This window comes from Zonotrichia albicollis, chromosome 6 (genome assembly GCF_047830755.1).
Source record: "Zonotrichia albicollis isolate bZonAlb1 chromosome 6, bZonAlb1.hap1, whole genome shotgun sequence".
Classification (NCBI taxonomy): domain Eukaryota; kingdom Metazoa; phylum Chordata; class Aves; order Passeriformes; family Passerellidae; genus Zonotrichia; species Zonotrichia albicollis.
In genome coordinates this window covers 5825470-5845160 of record NC_133824.1, presented here as the reverse complement: position 1 = coordinate 5845160, position 19691 = coordinate 5825470, and the positions used below count along the sequence as shown (strand labels likewise).

At 44.2% G+C, this 19691-nt stretch overlaps 1 protein-coding gene across 1 annotated transcript; it reads left to right on the top strand.

Moving 5' to 3' along the window:
* Nucleotides 1–5709: 5709 nt before the first annotated feature.
* On the top strand, nucleotides 5710–19419 carry CYP46A1 (cytochrome P450 family 46 subfamily A member 1). The gene is made up of 15 exons (XM_074542366.1): nucleotides 5710–5953; nucleotides 7762–7839; nucleotides 8338–8419; nucleotides 8961–9034; nucleotides 9698–9784; nucleotides 10342–10480; nucleotides 11078–11188; nucleotides 11942–12098; nucleotides 12426–12488; nucleotides 13675–13747; nucleotides 14169–14253; nucleotides 16068–16178; nucleotides 16423–16511; nucleotides 17386–17452; nucleotides 18241–19419. Exons 1-15 carry the CDS (start codon nucleotides 5826–5828, stop codon nucleotides 18400–18402), a joined length of 1506 nt encoding a protein of 501 aa, XP_074398467.1. The 5' UTR covers nucleotides 5710–5825; the 3' UTR covers nucleotides 18403–19419.
* The last annotated feature ends 272 nt before the right edge of the window (nucleotides 19420–19691 follow it).

Below are 19691 nucleotides of genomic sequence, written 5' to 3'. Positions count from 1 at the left end.
TTTTTTTAACCTTCCACTCAGTAGTTTAAAGGAAAATTATTTTTTCTGTAATGCTTTTTGTTGGTATAAACCTATTGGTCATCAAGGATAAGCAAAATCGGGTGATTTAGAAGAAACCATAGTGTACTGCATGGAAAATATTTCTGCCGTTTATATTAGCCTAAATGAAAAGAAAATCTAACCCCTTTTACAAGAACAGGATTGAAAATCTGGCCTTTTTTAGATGGACAGAATCATTGTTTAGCTCTGAAGATACTTTTGTACATGTTTTTCCACTTTCCCAAACTTAATAACATGTACATGTTTTTCCATTCAGTTTTTCACAGGTGTGAATGACTAGACAAGAGGTAATACACTGGGGCAATAGTCTAGTAATATTTACCCCTTTTTAGAGGATATTAAAAAAAAAGCAAACAAAAGCAGCCCTATTTTGTCTGAAATGTGTTTTTCACCTGAGTGGCAATGGGAGACACATGTCTTATTAAAGCATTTGGCCTGGTTATTTGTTTTTCCTGGTGTAATCAGGATAGGTTTAGTCTTGCTGCTCACACAAGAACATGAGAAAGACAAAAAAATCCCCCAAAAATCCTCTAAAACCCCTCAAATATAAAATGACCAGTGTGTCTAAAAAGGTTCACAAGCAAAACCTTGCATCTAAAGACCTTACTGTGGATATTTGATTTAACTCAATTTCAAGTTGACAGTATCTTCTTAAGCCTAAAACATGAATAGGGTAAATTAATCTGTCTTAAATAGTTTTCCTGAACTTTCTGATAAATTCCCATTAAACTGTTTTTGGTATTAAAGAACACCTTAAATACACAAAACCAGATGATAAAAAAAAAATATTTTCCCCTACTTCTTATGAAGTATAAAAGGAGGAACAGATGCATAAAGTGCCTTTTGAGAAGTGCTACTCTCATTTCATTTGAAAACCTACAAATGCCATCAGGCACCAGACTGGTATCAGGCCTTTCCCTTTGCAGTGAAGTTGCAAACTTATTTGTTTCAAGTGCAGAAATTCACTTCAAAATGTTCAGGGAACAGGGGAGTCCTTTGCAAATTCTTCTGTTAAAAGAGTTGGAACCTACTGAGCTGGTGGAACTAGAGGACTGGAAGAAAATAGAAGGTGAAGATACAATCATTCTTTTTCCAAATTCCTCTTTCACTTCTTTTGGCTCCTAGGCCAAACTTCAGCTCCCTCTGTCTGGGAGATTTTAAGGAGAATCTTGGTCATAGTTATACTTGAAAACTTCTGGGTAGAAAAAAAAGACCTGCACAATAAAAGTTACCCTGAAGGAATTGAGGTGATTCCAGGATGTCTGCCACAGACGAATTAGGCAGGAATTTCACCAGCATTTTCTAACTATAAAGTATTCTTTTTCTAATTTAACTGTTAGTTACCCTGCACCTGCTTTAGTCTGTTTGAACATCCTGAGGACAAGCAGACGCCACGTACATCTTGGATATTGCTGGTGGGGATTTCCAGCCCTCCTGGCTGGCAGGCAGGGTGACACAGGCTCTGGTGGCAGCCAGGGGCACAGGGGAGCCAGCTCTGGGTGAGAGCAGCTGTGCCTGGCAGTGCTGGCACAGAGCCCTGCACCCCGTGTTTGCTGGTGAGGTGTTTGCGATGCTGCTATGTGAGTGCTGCCAGCTCCACAGGGAAATGTTTGTTAGCAGAGAAAGAGACAAGACTTGTTAAGTACAGGGGGTTTTTCCCCTCTTATCCCTTCTCCCAGCCTGCACTGAGTGGGGAAGGTGTTCAAATGGGATCGAGCCAGCTCAGCACACGTGGCTGTGTGTGCATGTCAGTGCCTGCCAGGTCAGTGCACTCTATGATGCTGGCAAAGCATTTCTGATCATTGTGGTCCCTTCCAAGCTTAAAATATATCTGTTCTAACTCCTGGTGTCTGTCAGTCTAGCTCACTGGTATTTAAATGATGAGCCTGTACTATTTAAAGCACACAAGTACACATGCATTTAAATACCTGCTATCTTATCTGTTGTTTAATAGGATTCTTAGTGATATCATTTTTATATGATATCACACCAAGTCTGGATGTCACACCAAGTAAGCATTAGATAAACTAATAAGCTGCACTTGAACATGACAGTATACTTCCTGGATACAAATTCAGGATAAATCTTAAACTAGCCCACAGTACAACCAGACTTCCTCATGTACTTCCTCATGTGGCAGTCCCAAAGTTTTGTCTAGTAGCAATATAATTTATTGCCTTGTCTCCTGATTAAACTCTGTGACTGAGACTGGAGCACCTGCATTTTTCCTTATATATCTTTCCTTAAGTTAGCACAGCTGCATCACCATATCTCTAAGGGAACAGTGTAAACTCAACCGTTCTCTGTCTTTTTCTCTGCCTGCAAGGCAGAGTAGCTCTGTCCATAGCTCAGGATTTTTCGCTTACATCCTTGTGTAGCCCAGCATCCAGCCTGAGCACTCACTGCCACACTGTGTTGTAGTCTGCAGTATTGACATTATCTTCATTTGAACTTACCATGCTCTTTCCAAGAAATCCAATAGATAAATCTTCCCAACATATCTAGGATAATCTTTAGAGTTTGCTGCTCAAGCAGTGGAGGGATAGTGAAATAGGTAGGGTGTTGTATCAGGGGTTCTCACTCACATGCTGGCAAAACCCTCCTGGAGCTGAGCCCTGGCTGGAGAATGCCATGAAGATATCCTCCATGTCAGGGGAGTTTTGCCTCTGCCCAGGTCAGGCTGCAGGGTATGAACAGCATGAGGCACATGTATCACATTAAATAAGCACAGAGAAATCCATTGACATTGAAATTGTACTGAAGACATGGCTCAAGTTCAGAAAGCTCAGTGGTGGCACTGTGGGTGACACTGGCACAGGGTGCAAAGGTGAGCCTGGGGCCCCAGCTTCACGTGCTGCCATCGTGCTGCCGTCGTGTTTGTCTTGCCTTTATCTCCCCTGTCAGCCTCTCACCAGTAGAACCTTTGTGTTGGGCTTTATGATGGCCAAGGGGGAACAGCAGCTCCTGAATGCCTGCTCTGCCCCAGGGCCCAAACCCAACAAACGCCCAGGGCTGGGCCCAGCTCAGCCTGCACCTTTCACGAGTTAGCATTGATGCAGCTATGGGGGGGACAGTCCCCAGCACAAATCCATCCTCTGTAGGAGAGCTCAGCCTGTCACTGTTTGGGTGTGGTCAGCATAGAAATTCAGAAGCACAGAGGAGAATAACAGTCACAAGTGTCAATATCCAAGTCTGATTGTGTATTGGAAACATGCCAGTAGTCCTCTCTAAAGGTCAGCGTAGCATGTGAGATGCATTGGCCCCCTTAGATACTTTCAGACATAAACACACATTTTTCTATATCAAAAGATGCTTGCACCTCTTTTCATAACCACTAACTGTGCTCCAAATTTAAGCTTTAAGAAAACATAGGTTTTTTCCCTCTGCAAACCAACAAAACATGGAACCCATGTGATGTGTGTTCATACCTTGCTGTCTCCTACATGACTTTCCCAAGGCTCTCATGTCTGGGGCACAGGTGCAGATATAGAGCTGCCTCGAGCAATGTTTCAACATTGTCAGAAAAGCAGCTATGATGGAGATGGCAATCATTCCTCTGCAAGAATGTGGTAAATAGGGATGCTATTTTTAAACAAAAAAAAAAAAAAAAAAGAAAAAAAAGGCTGTGGTGTTCAGTCAGTTGTACAAGTATCACCTCAAGTAGTTTGTTCCTCAGGGGCATTAGCTGTTGGCAATCACTAAACCCTTAGACTGTTCCTGTTAGTAATAACATCTTGCTATTCACTTGTCCACTCCATTTGGAGTTGACATTTTTATTGTCTGAGAATGATCATGACCTCAGCATATAAGGGCTGGGGGACAACTGACTCAGGGTGAAAATCACTGCAAAGGGCTGTATTTGGCAACGCTGGGTAAGTAACACCTAACCCACTGCAGGTTTTGTTTTGACTCCTATATCCAGCTATATCAATCTGTGGCTATAGGTCTGGTTTTAGATCAGCTAATTTATCATTATTATCATGTTATTAGAGTTTTCCTGTCCACATTTGCCGTGGTAAATTCTGAGTGACCAGGATGCCCAGCCCTCTGGCTATTTGTGTGCTCCTGAAGGCATTTCCCAGCACAAGAGCTGCCTATGCTCTGCCTTCTCCTTGCTGTTCTCACTTCCAACTTAAACACTGCTGCACCTTCAGAGAGAGAACAGAATGTTTTCAAACCTAGATAACCATGCAACGCCAAGCAAAAGAGAGCAGGAGTTCGGACCAACTCTCTGTCTCACCAGCTTTTCAAATTCGCATTGGGACTTCACCTAAGAGTTCCCAGTTCTCTCCGCTTGTGGTCGGCTCCCAGATCTCTCTCGCTCCTCGCCTTTTCCCGGGAATGTGCAGGTCGGCAGAATGTCCACGCGGTGGCAGTTCAGTCCCCAGCAGCACGGGACACGCGGGGAAGCTCAGCTCGGGCCAGCTCAGCCCTGGGCAGCGTGTGGCTGCCGGGCAGATCACAAACACAGGAGTGTCTCGGGATCATGTCCTTCACTCAAGGGTATAGAAGCACGTTAGAATGCAAACAAAGGGTTGTATTAAAGTTTGTTGGAACACAAACAAAAGCTTTTATTGAAGGTCATCTTTAAAGCACGAAAAATAAGATAATTTCTTATTCTTTCCAGGCTGAATATTTAGGGGAGTTATCAGGATAATTATATTTGCCTGAGATTGTGAGAGCATACCTGATTTACTCAGGGATTAGAACTGTATCACATAGCCTCTCTTTCCCATAAAAATGTATAAAATACAAAATATTTTATCACCTCCCAGTTAGCTGCTCACAAACAAGGTACAAGCAGGACTTTTTCACAGGAATTATTCTGAGACTGATTCAAATGAAACAACAACTTACACATAGTTATGATCTATTCTTGAAGTATGCTGAAAAAACATTGATGGCCCTCCGAAAATCTACGTTTCATCAGGAAGTTCACTGAATGCCTTTAAAACCATGGTTTCCTCAGCTAGCTTTAGTGTTTAAACTTTCTCTGGGTGATGCTAGTCTTGCTATCAGCTATATCTTTCCTATATGGATACTCATACTGTGTTATCATTATATGCACTGCCTGACCAGTGGGAAGGAATGGTAGCTTTTTTTCTGAAAACAGGCAGTTTTAAAACCATAGCCTTAACAGGGAAAAAAACCTGGTCTTGAACACTTCCAGGGACGTGGCATCCACAACTACTCTGGACAACCTGTTCCAGTGCCTCACTACCCTCATAGTAAAGAGTTTATTCCTAATATCTAATCTAGATCTACCTTCTTTAAGTTCAAGGACATTCCCCCTTGTCATGCTCTTGTGACAAGCTCTTTTGTAGCCCCTGCAATAAGGTCTCTCCAGAACCTTCTTATTCTATGGGCTGAACAGCTCCGACTGTCTCAGCCTGTCTTCATAGGAAAAGTGCTCTGTGAGCATCTTCGTGTCTTCCTATGGACCACATCCACATCTACATCTACACATGCACACACACACAGACAGACACCCACACAGACCCACACACAGCCACACACAGCCAAACCAACATCAACATACACACACCCACACACACCCACACACAGCCAAACCAACATCAACATACACACACCCACACTCATCATCACACACCGTGCGAGTGTTTTACAGCACCGCGCCCCAGCGCAGGCCGCCGCCGCCGCCGCCGGGCTCTTTAACTGGGGCCGTCCCCGCCCGCCCCGGGGCCTGGCTCGGCCCACCCGCTCTTTGCTCCCCGGGCGGGGGGAGACGCTGTCAGTCTGCGGGGATGGAGGTGCTGTGGGCGGCGGTGGGGCTCCTGCTGGCGCTGGCCCTCCTGGCTTTCGTCCTGTACTGCTGCTACGTGCAGTACATCCACGCCAAGTACGACTACATCCCCGGCGCGCCGCGGGAGAGGTAAGGGCCGGCCGGGCAGGCGCGGCGGCGGCGGGCAGGCTCGGGGGCTCCGCTGCCAGGGCGGAGTCGTGAGGCGGCCTCAGAGCAGGAATCAGCCCTCCGGCCGCTGTCCGTGCGAGGGCCGGGCGAGGGCGAGGGGTCATGCAGGCTGGGCACAGCGCTGGTGGGTGCCCGTTTCCCGGGCATCGCTGCGATCCCGCAGCCTGATCAGCAGCACGGCCTGTCCGGCCGGGGCTGCGCGTCCTGACCTACACGGCCCGAGCGGCTATAGCGGCACTAAGGGGCGCTTCAGAGCCGCCCGCAGGAGCTGCGCCATTGCTCCTGACCCTGCAGAGGGGCCTGACAGCGGCGTCGGCCGCGCAGGAGGGACCGCACCGCCCCCGGCCCTCACTGCGCCTGGAGGCACGCTGACACTAACTCCAGCAGGCGCCTTCCGTGCCCTCCTTCATAAGCCGGGTGTTTAGCTTCTGCCAAAAATAAAGACGTCATAAGTGATAAAGGGTGATGAGAAAGCTGCCAGCAAGGCAGTGGCAGAGCTGTCATAAGGAGTCATAGCTCCTGCAGGAGTGTGTGAGCTCCCCACTTAACCTCACCTGTGGGTGCACATGCCCTCCGTAACAGGCCACAGGAAGAGACACCAGCACTCATACACAGCCTTACAGGGACACCAGCACTCTCCTGCTCACCTCCCGGCTTCAGCCTCTTGTGTAATCAGGGTCAGACACCAAGAGTAAAGAGAGGATGATCTTGTCATACCTGAACCTGCTTGTCCTTGGGTTCATTTGTGAAGTAACACCATGATGTGATGGCACACCAGAGGAGCCATCAGTGGGACCTTGTTTGGACCCTGTTTCCTGTGCTGCAGCTAGAGCAGTTTCCAGAGCTAATAAAGGAGTTGTGTTGTGTTTCAGGCTTTCACATCTTTTTGGGATACAATTACAAAGGAAGAGTCAAACACAAGTGGAGGATTAAAAGTTTCTGTAGATGTTGAGAAACTTTGTAGAGTTCTTGTTATTTTAAGTGCCTCCCAGTTCCAACAGTAATAAAATAAGAGCCTGTTTTCCCCCATAGCTTATTTATACTGAAAAGGATGATAACATGGCTCTCTGTCTCTCAAATGGAAAACAGATCTTGAGTGCAGCTTGCTTCATTTAGAGAGGAGCTTGGCCAAATCTTCCCTCAGATTTATGCAAAGCCAGTGGGAATTCACCATTCACAGTTGAAAGAAGGAATTGATCTCTAACTTTTTAATGCAGCTATATTTGAAGAGTTAACAGTTTTTATTAATATCTTCAATTTCAATATTAACCAGTAATTATCCTCCTCAGTATTTGAAATTATGCAGTTTGGGACAGAAGGAGATGATTCCTAATTTCTCTTAACAGAAATCCATTGACAGAAAGGAAGTTACACTTACCAGGGATAAGCATGTATTAAGGAGCATTTAATGCAAATATCTCTTTCATGTACAGCAATGTAACAGCTGCAGTCAAGATTCACTCAGGCAAAGAGCAAAGCAGTTCATGGGGGATCCCATCCAGACCCAAACATCTCCTACAGTAAGCATAAGAAAAAGATCTCATCCTTCATCTCTGTGCTGCTCTCCCTGGCTGCATGTGAGCCCCAGCCTGTCTGTGGTGCCCAGTTCACCAGCTTGGTGAGGGCTGGGCATTGGCACAGCTCAGAGTTAGTTTCATCTTCCCTTTCAAGAAACACATGAGCAACACTCACTGAGCAACCAGGCTTGCAATCCATACAAAACCCTATGCTGGCATCCTCATGACACTCTTAACCTTCATATTCTGCAGCTTTTTATTTGGACACCTGCCAATCATATGGAGAATGGTGAGGAAACAGGAGTTCACACCAGATGTCTTGCTGCAGTGGTAAGTTGAGGCACATCAATAACATTGAATGGGGTAGTCCTGTAGCACATATGGAGAAATCAAGGCACAAAGACCCTTACAGAATTACATCAATGAGAAGGTTGGGAAAGGAGCCAGAGAGAGAGCATTGACCTTTCAGATCTGATTAGATATTAGAAAAAACTTTTTTACTGGAAGAATGGTTGGCCATTTGAATAAGGATAGTGATGGAGTGACTTCATGAAAATGTTCAAGAGGCACCTGGATGTGGCATTTGAGGATATGGTTTAGGGGTGATTGTGGTGGTGATAGGTTGATGGTTGGATCAGATGATCTTGAAGGACTCTTCCAACTTTGATTATTCTGTCCTGTGATTCTCTCTTAATGGCTTTGTTGGCAGGGGACTGCAGTAGTTCCCACTGCAATGTGCTCTGGTCCTTCAAGGTTATTAGGTCTCAGCTGTTACATGTTGGTAGTTTGTACCATAATTCTCTTTTTTTAAATGTTTTCATCTTACAGGGCAGAGAAATACGGACCTGTTGTACGAATTAATGCCTTTCACAGAATCTCAGTATTGGTTGTGTGTCCTGAAGGAGTGAAGGTACTGAAATAAAGCCAAATCAATGGTGGGGATAGGACCATCCCTCCTCAACAGGAGAGCTGGTGCCTGATGATCAGTGCAGCACAGAGCAGTCAATCTGTGCTTGGCTCTGGCTGGGTTAGGAGAATGAAGTGCTTTGCTCTCCAGGCTGCCCTGATTCTTTTTTTCATTGATCAGTTAATTATTTTTGTAACTTTTATTTAAACAGCACATATAGCAAACATTTTCCGTTTGTGAAAAGCAGGCTGTCTGCAAGAGCTTAGTGTCTCAAATGAATGGGGCACAAGAGACCAAACTTCTTTCTCTAAATATTTGCAATTACAACAGAGTGAAATTTCAGGTCATTGGGCAAAAAAGTGCTAGAGGGATGCAAAGCAAGCTAGCAGCACAGGAACTGGGGAATCAGGGCACACCAAATAATTCAGCTACTCTTCAGACAATAGCTGCAGAAGAGGAGAGTAGATATGTATGAGTGAAATTTTGTATTTTGTCTGGGAAACAGATTGCACACAGTACTCACTGACCTGAGGTTTGATTTTAGGAGTTCTTGATGTCACCACAGCACCCAAAGGATCCGACGGTGTATGGTAGTCTCTTCAGCCTGTTTGGTGAGAGGTAGGCAAAACCCATCTGAGACCACTGTGATCTGGAAATAAGTGCAAGATTAATAATATCCAAGGAATGTCATTTTGACTCAGACCATTTACCGTAGTGTGGGTATTAATTTCTGATTCCAGACACACGTAAGCAGCATGTACCTGTTAAACTACATGTCAAGTCAAATGTCTTCCCAGTCAGGGAGGAGGATATGTTGGAATTTGTTTTACCTTGATCATGTATCCTTTTTCCCTCTGGGGATGTCCAGTTAGTGTCAGAGCAGTCTGCTCAAGACCATCATCAAAGTTCTCAGATTTTAGAGCACTCCATAAGGCGTGGAAGTTTGCAACTTCTAAATTCAATTCCAAAAAAAGGGAATTTTTCTTTGTTAGTCTGAAGCTTTAAAAAATAAAATAATCCAGTTATAATATTTATTATTTACATAACAGTTGTAATGAACCAGCATCTTATTGGACTCAGCAGTCCACATCTACCTGGAGAAAAAAAATCTGTGGTTCGGTTGTCATCCACAGTGATGCAATGGTTGCATACTCAAAGGTGCTCCCTACACATGGAAAAATAAAAGAAAGTAGATGTGAAAGACTTACATTTGTGACTACATGGGGTTCAGCAGGCTCCCTTGCACAAACCTGTTCCTGTCCTTGTTTTCCTGTGTGCTAGGTTTCTAGGGAATAGCTTGGTAACTGTTTGCAACCATGAGCACTGGCACAAGCAGCGGAGGATAATGGATCCAGCCTTCAGCCGGAGGTAAGGCAGATACTGCTGGGACCTTCTAGCTGGTACTTCTACTGGATTGTCATGCTCCTCCCTGTCATTATTTGATATTTGGATGAAAAAGACCCCAACATTCAGTGCCAAAATCATATTTAACATAGAATCCAGCACTCCATTCCCATGCTAAGTATAATTTGACCAGACTTCCCACAGAGCAGTGACACCCCCATGAACACAGCAAAGGCAGAAAGGTCCCAGGGTTGTGTATCCTGGAGTATGGTTATGGCTCCTATTGGAAAAGAGAAGGCAGATGTTGGTCTGGTTTGATGCATTGTGTATAGGGATAAAGTCCATGTGCAAAGGGCACAGGCCACTGCCCTTTGCCATGACACATGTTAATTACATGGCAGGGCAGAGCAGGACTGATGTAAGAAGAATGTAGCTCATTCTATAAGCTTGCTTTTTAATGTATTAAGGCAAATTAATTATAAATTTTAAAGAACTTTACCACTTTCTATGGAAAATAACAAAGGTTATTTTGACTGAGCAAAGATCAGAGCCCCCATTACTCATCTTTGTTGATTGTTCAGCTACCTGATTGGTCTGATGGAAACTTTTAATGAAAAAGCAGAGGAGCTGATGGAGAAGCTGGAGAAAAAGGCAGATGGAAAAACAGAGTTTAGCATGCTGTCGATGATGAGCCGGGTGACTATGGATGTCATTGGAAAGGTACCAGCTGTCCCTTTCTTGTTTCCTCTCAACTGGCAGGAAGGGATGGAAGTGATGCCTACCAGCAGCAGGATGGGATCAGGAGCTGGAGGCAGGCAGAAAGACCTTTACCAGCAGTGCCAGAAGATCTGCAGGACTAATAGTGCCACTTCCATTCAGGCTGAGCCATGGGAAAGGGCAGGTAGGGAAGGGTTTGCATAGTCCAGGTGTGGCCTGCAGGATGGGAGACCCTTTGCAAAAGTCCTTTCAGCCTCATGCCTGCCATCCCTCCATGCAAAAGGGACACACCAGGGCTCTTCCATGGTTGGAGGTTGTATTATTGCCATTGCATGTCAGCAGGAAGGCTGCCTTATGCTGCCTTTTCCCTTTCAATGCCATCCAGTTTGGGATGAATGGAGAATAGTGGTAAATTATTAATCCACTCAAATAAGGAGGAAACGTAATGTTGATATTGGCTGCCCCTCACAGACTCCTGCAAGGTAGGATCCAGCCTGATATTTAACTGAGATATTTTTAGGGGAAGAGGCAGTGCTGTGAGGTCATCCTGTTTTTTCACCCCCGCCTCAGCAAGTTGCCTTTTTCTCTCCTGCTTTTCAGGCAGCCTTTGGCCTGGAATTGAATGCCCTGAGTGATGACCAGACACCTTTACCCAACGCTGTGACTAAGATCATGGAGGGACTGAACAAGGCACGCGACCCCTTCATAAGGGTCTGTACTCCTCTCACTTCAGTCCCCTCTCCTCACATTCAGCTGCTCCTCCTTGAGTTCATGGAGCTGTGCAAGGTCCATATATGTCAGGAAAACAGTCATCTGTAGAGCTTTCCCTCCAATGGTCATCAAGATAAAATTCATTATTGTTTTAAAAAACTCAGAAATTAATTTTGTTCCCCCCCTGCATGTGTCTCCTTCTGATATGGTTTTATGCTCTTGTACCCAGTAAAAATTGAGACTTTTGCCATTTGTCCATGAAGGATGGCAGCCTTCACTCAGGGTAGAAGAGCATTCTTGCTGTGAAAAATTATAGTTTCAACCCAAATTCATCTACCAGATTCATCTGCTAGGACATGATGGATGTCATATGAAATATTTAAGTAAGAAATTATTCCAGTGTCTCATGAAAGCTGCAATTCAGGCTTTTAGAGTTCCTGTTTTCCTTTTTGAGACCAGAGATGAGATTCTGCATTGCATGCTGCAGTTTGAGAGGTGATGAATTTTGCTCACAGTGCCCAAAACATCAGCTCTGACTCTGACAAGACACAACATCAGCATGCACAGATTGAAATATTTCTTATTTCAGCCCAAACCCTTCATCCCCCAGGCATTCAGTTTGTTGCATAGAGAGTAAATGTTTCTGTGATAAGTGTCATTTAGTGCAAAACAAGGTGCTCACATGTAAAATAACACTGACATTATTTTTTACCAGCAAAAGGAATAAAATGACAAAAGAAATTCTGTATTCAGTTCATGCCAGGAAAGCAGAAAATGCTAAAGGAGACCAGGGAGAGTGTGAGGCTGTTGAGACGTGTGGGGAAGCAGTGCATTGACCAGAGGAGAGAAGCCATCCAGAATGGGAAAGAAGCCTCAATGGATATTCTTACACAGATACTGAAAGGAGATGGTAAGAGACACCTTGCTGTCACTGTTTGAGTGAATTTCTCTGTGGTATGTTTTGCTGTGAAATTCAGGGAGGATTGTTTAGGGGATCTAAACTTGGATCTTCCTTTAAGATGTTTTCACACTGAAGATAGTGAGAATTGCTTTGAAAATTCTCTGTTTCTTTGTTTTGGATCAAGTACTGGTCATGAGTCACCACTGAAATGCCCACTCAGCATCCTCTCTTGATGCCACCTCAGCCAATATGTGTCCAACAGGGCACAGCATTCTGGCTGGTCCAGCTGGGGCACAGGGGCATTTTCTGATTTCATTTGTTTTTCTATCTTAACAGCTCTGGAGGAGACTAGAGATGATGAAAACATTCTGGATAACTTTATTACTTTCTTTGTTGCAGGTTGGTAGCTATTTTAATGCTTGGGTATGTCATGTGGGAAACTGTGCTCATTCTTGAGCTGACTACAAGATTAAGATTACCATCCTTCTTAATCATAATTAACATCATCATTCCGTGTGATGGTGCTGCAACCAGGAGTCTCTTGTTGGCAGACCAAGTATTACACTGGCAAGAGAATTCTTAATTTTAACAGGCAAATGATATATTGTCCTCTTTCAGTGATACCAACACAGCAAATAATGCCAGGTTGCTGCTTTCCAACCACTGGCTTCCCACCCTGTGTTCCAGCCTCTGTCTTTCCACTCCCCACTGGGGTGCAAGGCTGTTCCCTATGGGGTTCTGGCCCTTCCACCCAGATCCCACTAAACCCCACCAAAAACATCTTTTACATGTTCAGTGTGTCTTTGCATCACCTCATCCACATGATTAAATGCCATTCTTGCCTAAGTAGAAGAAGGCACTGTCAAGCCAATCAGAAAATGTATGGGCTGAGTAATTATATGAGATAGTTGGGTTTTTTTGCAGATTTTGCAGATCAAGATGATTTAGGTTCATAAGAGGGTGTGGTCAAAATGCTTTTCTTTAGCAAGAAAGATGTTATTGCAGCAGACATCTTTGCAGGAGTCTGTTTTCTATAATGCTTAAAAATAGTACATATGTCTATCCATGGAAAAAAGGGAAAAGTTTCCACATCAGAGAGTCACAAAGTGGGTAAGGTTGGAAGGGCCTTCTGCTCCAAACTCCCTGCTCAAGCAGGGTCATCCTAACATGTAAAGGAGACCTTTCAAAGAAAGATGATAAGAAGCTCTGTTTTCCCTCAAAATCAGTAAATCCTTCCTTTTTGGCAGAACAGTGTGTCCCATAATATGACAAGGCAAATCTTGGACCTCACTGGCCCTCCTCTTAGAGAGCTCATGACCAGTAGGTGCTGCATGCAACCACTGCAGCTTTGCTTGGGCATGATGGGTCATATCTTTGCCAGCTATGTCCTTTTCTTGTCATTGTTGAAAGCTCTTTATGTAGACTTTACATACCTTTTATTATTTCCTTTATTTTCTAGCATATTTAAAATAAAACAGTTGGGGTTTGATGTTTAAAGCTTCCTATTCACAATCACCTTGTAGACCACCTTTGTATCATGTCTGTATTTCCTACTAACTTTTAAACTGGTGTTTGTTATCATTAGGTCATGAAACCAGTGCCAATCAGATGACATTTACAGTAATGGCACTGGGTCAGCATCCTGAAATACTGGAAAGGTATGTGTGCTCCAATTTTCAGACCCAGCTAGATGTTAATTGCAAAGTGAACTTAATTGTAAAGGTTATTAAAAAGATAGGATCGTTAAATTCTAGCCTCCCTTCCAAAATAAACAGTTTCCTAGTACCATTATATCCAAAATGGTACAATGGATTATTTCAGTTTCACCTAGGTGATTTTTTCAAAGCCTTTATACATGCAGATCCCAAATGCCCCCTGATTCAGCTGCCTTGTATGCACATTGCCTCATCCTGACATGAGGTACAAGTTCAGGAAGCCTGGATGGGAATTGGTTGGCATTTTGCCTGAGGATGGGTGTTTAAGTCCAACTCAGTGTCTGGAATGTAAAATAATGTGATTTATCAACTTGCCTAGCAAGAAATAGGCATCTGCATCTCACAGGTTTTAATTGACCTGCAGGGCTCAGGCTGAAGTGGATGAGGTTCTTGGTGCCAAGAGAGACGTTGACTATGAGGATCTTGGCAAGCTCACCTACTTATCCCAGGTACTGTAGGAGTGAGGTAAGGTACCAGGCAGAGCTGTTTGGTAGCGCCTCTGACATGTCATGGAGGAGCCCCACTTTTAAAATGTTAAAAACTATGCTAATATTTTATCCTGATAGTGTTTGTCCCCAGAGAGTCAGCCAGCAGGTAACCTGACACATTTGCAGCAGCCCAGATTTATTGGGAAGATGCTCCTCAAATTTACAGATTCATTCACTGCTTTCCTTAATTATTACCAGTCTGGAAGCTAGACTAGAATTGCATAATCCCTATCTGTTTGAGGTGAAACAATTGCTGTAATTTTAAGAAAGGTGTGCAAATTTGAGCCCAACCTGTGTGAATCCCACACACTTTCCTTATTCACTGCTCCATTTTTGTTTGATAATTGTTAAAGCATTTCCAGCTGTGGTCTCACCATATGCAGTAAAGTGGGATTTGAGGACAGCCAAAAATAATGGCTGGGTTTTCTAATGTCAGTTTTCCATTATTCAATCTTGAAACCCTCTTCAGTCACTCGGGGGTAGTGGGGGAAAGAGTTTGGTCCTAAAAGAGTTCTTGTGTATAGAAGGGCTGGTTGGTAATGAACTGCAAAGCCAGAGTTGGCTATTAGCCAGTGTTTGTGTTGCATTTCCTTTCTTCACAACATGGGGGACACCAGTAACCCTCAGGAGAGGCTGAATCACAGTCCTGGCAGCTGTTCTGCATAAATTGCCCTGTGATTTTAGTAGTCCACCATGATCCTTTTTGTTTTAAACTGCTCCACTGAGGTGAGCAACAGTGTTTTACCATGTGGCATATCCCATCCCACAGATTACTGTGCATGGATAGCAGATAGATTTCATAGGTCTATTTCTCATAAGGAAAAGGCAATTCTGTGTGGTTACAGAAATCAGCAGGCTTCCTTAGGCTTCTCCAAATGCCATCACAATTATACCACTCCAATTAGGATGAGGTATCTAAGCCTCTGAGTTTTAAAACAGATCACATGAGAGCTCCTCAAAGAAGACAATTCATTTAACAGCACAATCTTGGATCTGTACAATCAAAATCAGTCACCCTTGGTCAGAGCCAGTCCATCACTGGAGTATCAGAGACTGTGGGGCTCCTCTCCTGTTGTTCAGGCAATCCTGAATCCTTTTGTCCATGTTTCTTTTCCATTAGTCCACTCGTGCATGCACACTGTTAATTGCATTTTCAGTGTGATGCTCATGTGCACTGTTAATTAGGTTTCACTTTGATGAAATAAGCCATTCTTACAGCTCACTGACACCAAAAGAAGTGGTCTTGTTCCATTTTTTCTCAACATTCCCTATTCATTTTCCTTTGCCAGTTTGTTTTTTGTCCTTTTGGGGCTCTGACCTGGCTCAGCCCCTCAAGCAGCAGAAGCAAAGGCAGAAGCAGACAAAGGCAGGAGCTGAGGGTGAGAAGGAGGTGGGAACCATCACCCACCCTCATGGCAGCCAGTGCCCAGGACAGCTCATCAGGGGCAGGAGACTTCATTCTTAGATATTCCCTCTCAGTTTGCTTCCTAATACTTTTTTGCTTAGTTGTTCATCTGACTTGAGGTGTTAGATCTGTTCCAGGATCTCTTCTGGGTTTTGTGTCTTTTTCTCTCTATTTTACCAGCTGTAAGAAAGAAGCTGGCCTGAAGGAGCTGACTTAGCCATATATTTTGCCCACAGGAGTCCAAGGCAGATAGACCAAAGTCAAAATCTCCCATTTAGCAGAAGTGAAAGGCCACAGGGAGGTAATTAATTTTACTTCTGCTTCCTGCAGTGTATAACTAACTGAGCTCTTGTGCTTTTTGCTGCCCCAGGTTCTGAAGGAGTCGCTGCGGCTGTACCCGCCCGTGTCAGGAACGCTCCGCAGGCTGGAGAAGGAGCACGTCATCAATGGCATCAAAATTCCTGCCAACACCACGGTCTTTGTGAGTCCCATCCACCTGCAGCAGCTTGGAGCTGCCCCGCTTAATGTGGATGAGAAGGCCAAAATCTTCCCTTGGGCATATTTATACTTGCTTCTCTAAAATTGTGACCAAAACTGGGGTATGGATTAAGACTCTCAGTTGGGACTGGAGAGTGAGAGGCATTTATGGTTTTATACCTCTGACAGCAAAGAGGCATTTTCAGTGTGTTGCTTCTGACTAACAAAAATAACCTCTTTCTTGGCAGCTCAACACTTATGTGATGGGAAGGATGGAAAAGTTTTTCAAGGATCCACTTACTTTTGATCCGGAGCGATTCAGCAAAGATGCACCTAAGTGAGCTTCTTTTTATTCCCATGTTATTAAATATGTATTAACAAACCATTACAGGAAGAGATTTTAAGGGAAAGAAAAGTAGAATAAAACTATTTGTCCATTCCAGTATGAGTAAAACTAAATCATCCAAATGGAAATAGAGAGCAATAAGCTTTTGTTCAAGAATTCTTTAGACCATATGTTACCTTTAAAAAAACAGACCAATGTTATTGTTATTAAATGCTTATGTTGAGGTCAAAGCTTTGGGCCCAAACCAGGTTGAATATTTGCCTTAGTACATTGCAAGCATTTAATGCGTGACAGCCCTGGTCCCAGGGTGCTTGAAATGTCTCCATATTAGACAGGAGAGAAGATGCTGTTCAGCCACATGGGCAGGCAGCCTAAGTCAAGTCAGTGGTCAGGAGTGCAGTAGAAGGAACCAGTGAGTGACTAAACAGATGCAGAGATCAGCACCAGCTACTTCATGAGTCAGGAGTTTTCCTTCAGCCTAGAGTTAGTCTGGTCTCCTAAACCAAACACCCCCTCACTCACATGGTTCAGAGCTGCCCAAAGGAGCAATAACTGGGCAGATTGTGATGTCCTCATGACAGGCAGAAGAGCATTTAGAGTGTGTTTGACATTCAGCTTTGAAATAAGGCTTGCATCAAAACAGCTCTGGCAGCTGAGCCATGCAGTAAAGAGAGACGACAAGGAAAGGTGCTGCTGAGCTGTATTGCTGCACTGAAGCAAAAAAGAGTTAATATGGAGACTGCTTTAACAAATCCAATAGGTGAGGGGATATTTAGACCATTTCCTTGCTGCTGTGATGAAATATTTGCTTGTTTCTTTACAACCAAGTTGTCAGAGTGACAATTTTGACCATTTTTCTTTGCAGACCATATTACTGCTACTTCCCATTCTCTCTGGGACCCCGATCCTGCATCGGGCAGGTGTTTGCACAGGTGAGTAGAGGCCTGGAACACTTGGTTAGCAAGCACTGGGCCAGCTCAGGGTGTGCTGACCATGGGTGTTGGTGGGCACCAGAGGCCACACTGATGTGCACTGCCCCTCTTCTCAGACAGAAGATCTCCCCCCATGCCCATGACAGGCATGTCTCTCAAATGCTGCCACAGGAGCAGACAGGTATCTGAAGGGAGGAGCAGCAGGCTGTTTTCCCTCCAAACTGTCCTGGGCCAGCCTGCTTGAATCCAAACCCCTTAATGGGAATCACAGTCAACATTCCTTTGCCAGCCAAGGTCAAGCACACAGGGGGTGTGCAGAGGGTCTTGGGGCTCATCTCATGGCTGCCACTGCCAGAATCAAGGCAGGTAAAACATCAGCTGGAGGAGGACACAAGCCAGAACTGGCACAGAGAAGGTGAGGAAGGGGCTACATGGACAGAAGGAACAATTTAATGTGTGTGAGTGTGGCAGAGAGCGTTTCAGGACAGCCAGAGGCCAGTGCTTTGGGTCTGGGCTGTGAGCTCATCTAAGCACCAGTGCTCAGAGTGCTTTAGTTTTACAGTCTGACTTCCAAGAATGGATTTAATACAGAAACAGAAAGACTGATCTTAGTGCCTGTCAGTTGTCTTCAAATCCAGGAAGTCCCAGGTTTCCTGCCCAAACTCAACCTGCTGCATTAACAGAATAGCATTTAACTTTCAAATCTCTGTATTGACAAAGCAGTGTAAGATAGTAGACTGACTTTAAGCTGTATTTGCTGTCACTGACTTCTATTTTCTTCTTAACAGATGGAAGTAAAAGTGGTGATGGCAAAGCTGCTGCAGAGGTTTGAAATACAGCTGGTGCCAGGGCAGAATTTCCGACTCATCGAGGCTGGAACCTTAAAGCCACTAGATGGAGTAATATGTAAATTAAAGCCAAGGAGCTCTGCAAGACGCTGCCAGGCATGACTGCTCAGGGAGGGGAGCGTGGCATGCTGCTGGTAGTGGTTCTTCTGATTTTGAAAATCTTGGCACTAATCAAAGGTTAGAGTTTGTAGACCTAGTCTTAGAGGTCCTTAGAGGACCATTAGACTGAAATTATTTCTAAACTTCCTTATAATTTACTGAAGAAAACCTAGCTCATGGTTTCCACTAAGCATATATACAACACAACATGGTCTAAGTCAGCCCTTGTTTGGGGAGTTTCTTACTCACACAATGAAATCAGAAAAGAGTAGAGCATAGACATGGGCTGAATTGAGGAAGAGATGTTTGGAGATAGTCTCTTGGTCAAAGCAATTTTTCTATCCCTGCTCCAAATGTGAATAACAATTGATAGGAATAATCTGAAAAAAAACTCAAAAAATCAGAGTCTGAGGCCACTACTTTTTCCTCATGCTACTGCCTGATTTTTTTTCAGTCTCTTCTGCTTTTCTTTTGATATTATGCAAAGCATAAATTCCCAGTCCACACTGTAGAAAGGGATTATCCTCCTTCCTCCTGTCCTTCCACACAGCCTGTGCTCATTCTTCTGAGATATTCTTCTTTGTGGGGAAAGTCTTGCTGTGTTTATTTTAACCTGGATTTTCCCCATATTGTTTGCTACAAAGCTACAGTAACACTTAGACCACACGGTCTAGCAGGTAGAGGAGGGCTGCGAATAAGTGCCTGAACTAAATGCTGCTTAAAATGGTGTTGCCACTGAAGAAATGTGTCTGCAATTTGAGCCAGAGACAGGAAGGTCCTGCACCCCCTTCTGCTGCAGATGAGCCTGAAGATGTGTCTGTGAACACTGCATGTAGGCTTGCAGCCAGGCCCTGCTAGGGAGAAAAAAGTATCATTTGAAAATGCTGCCTTCCAGAAATGTGCATACCTAATAGGAGTTTGAGTCTCCTCTATCATGAAATACAGACAATTAAAGGCATTTGATGCTTCCACTTTTGTTTCTTATCTTTCTGAATTAAAAGAGCAAGAACACAGTCTGCACACTGTCAGGTTCCTGTGGTGGTTTCCATACCAGGAGGGCAACATCCCAGAGCTTTTCCTGACCTTGCTGCTGTTGTGCACCATCTCATTCAGTGCAGCAGTGGGATACAGGCCCAGAAGGTTGATGCTACAATCAACACCTCCCAGTGTAGTAACATGACTTTCACCTGGGGTACCAGTACCTGTACTGCAAGGGAAAGCTTAATCCACCTATCAATAGACCAGCTCTTCAAGACCTTGTGCTGGAAATCTGATTATATCCTCCCAGACAT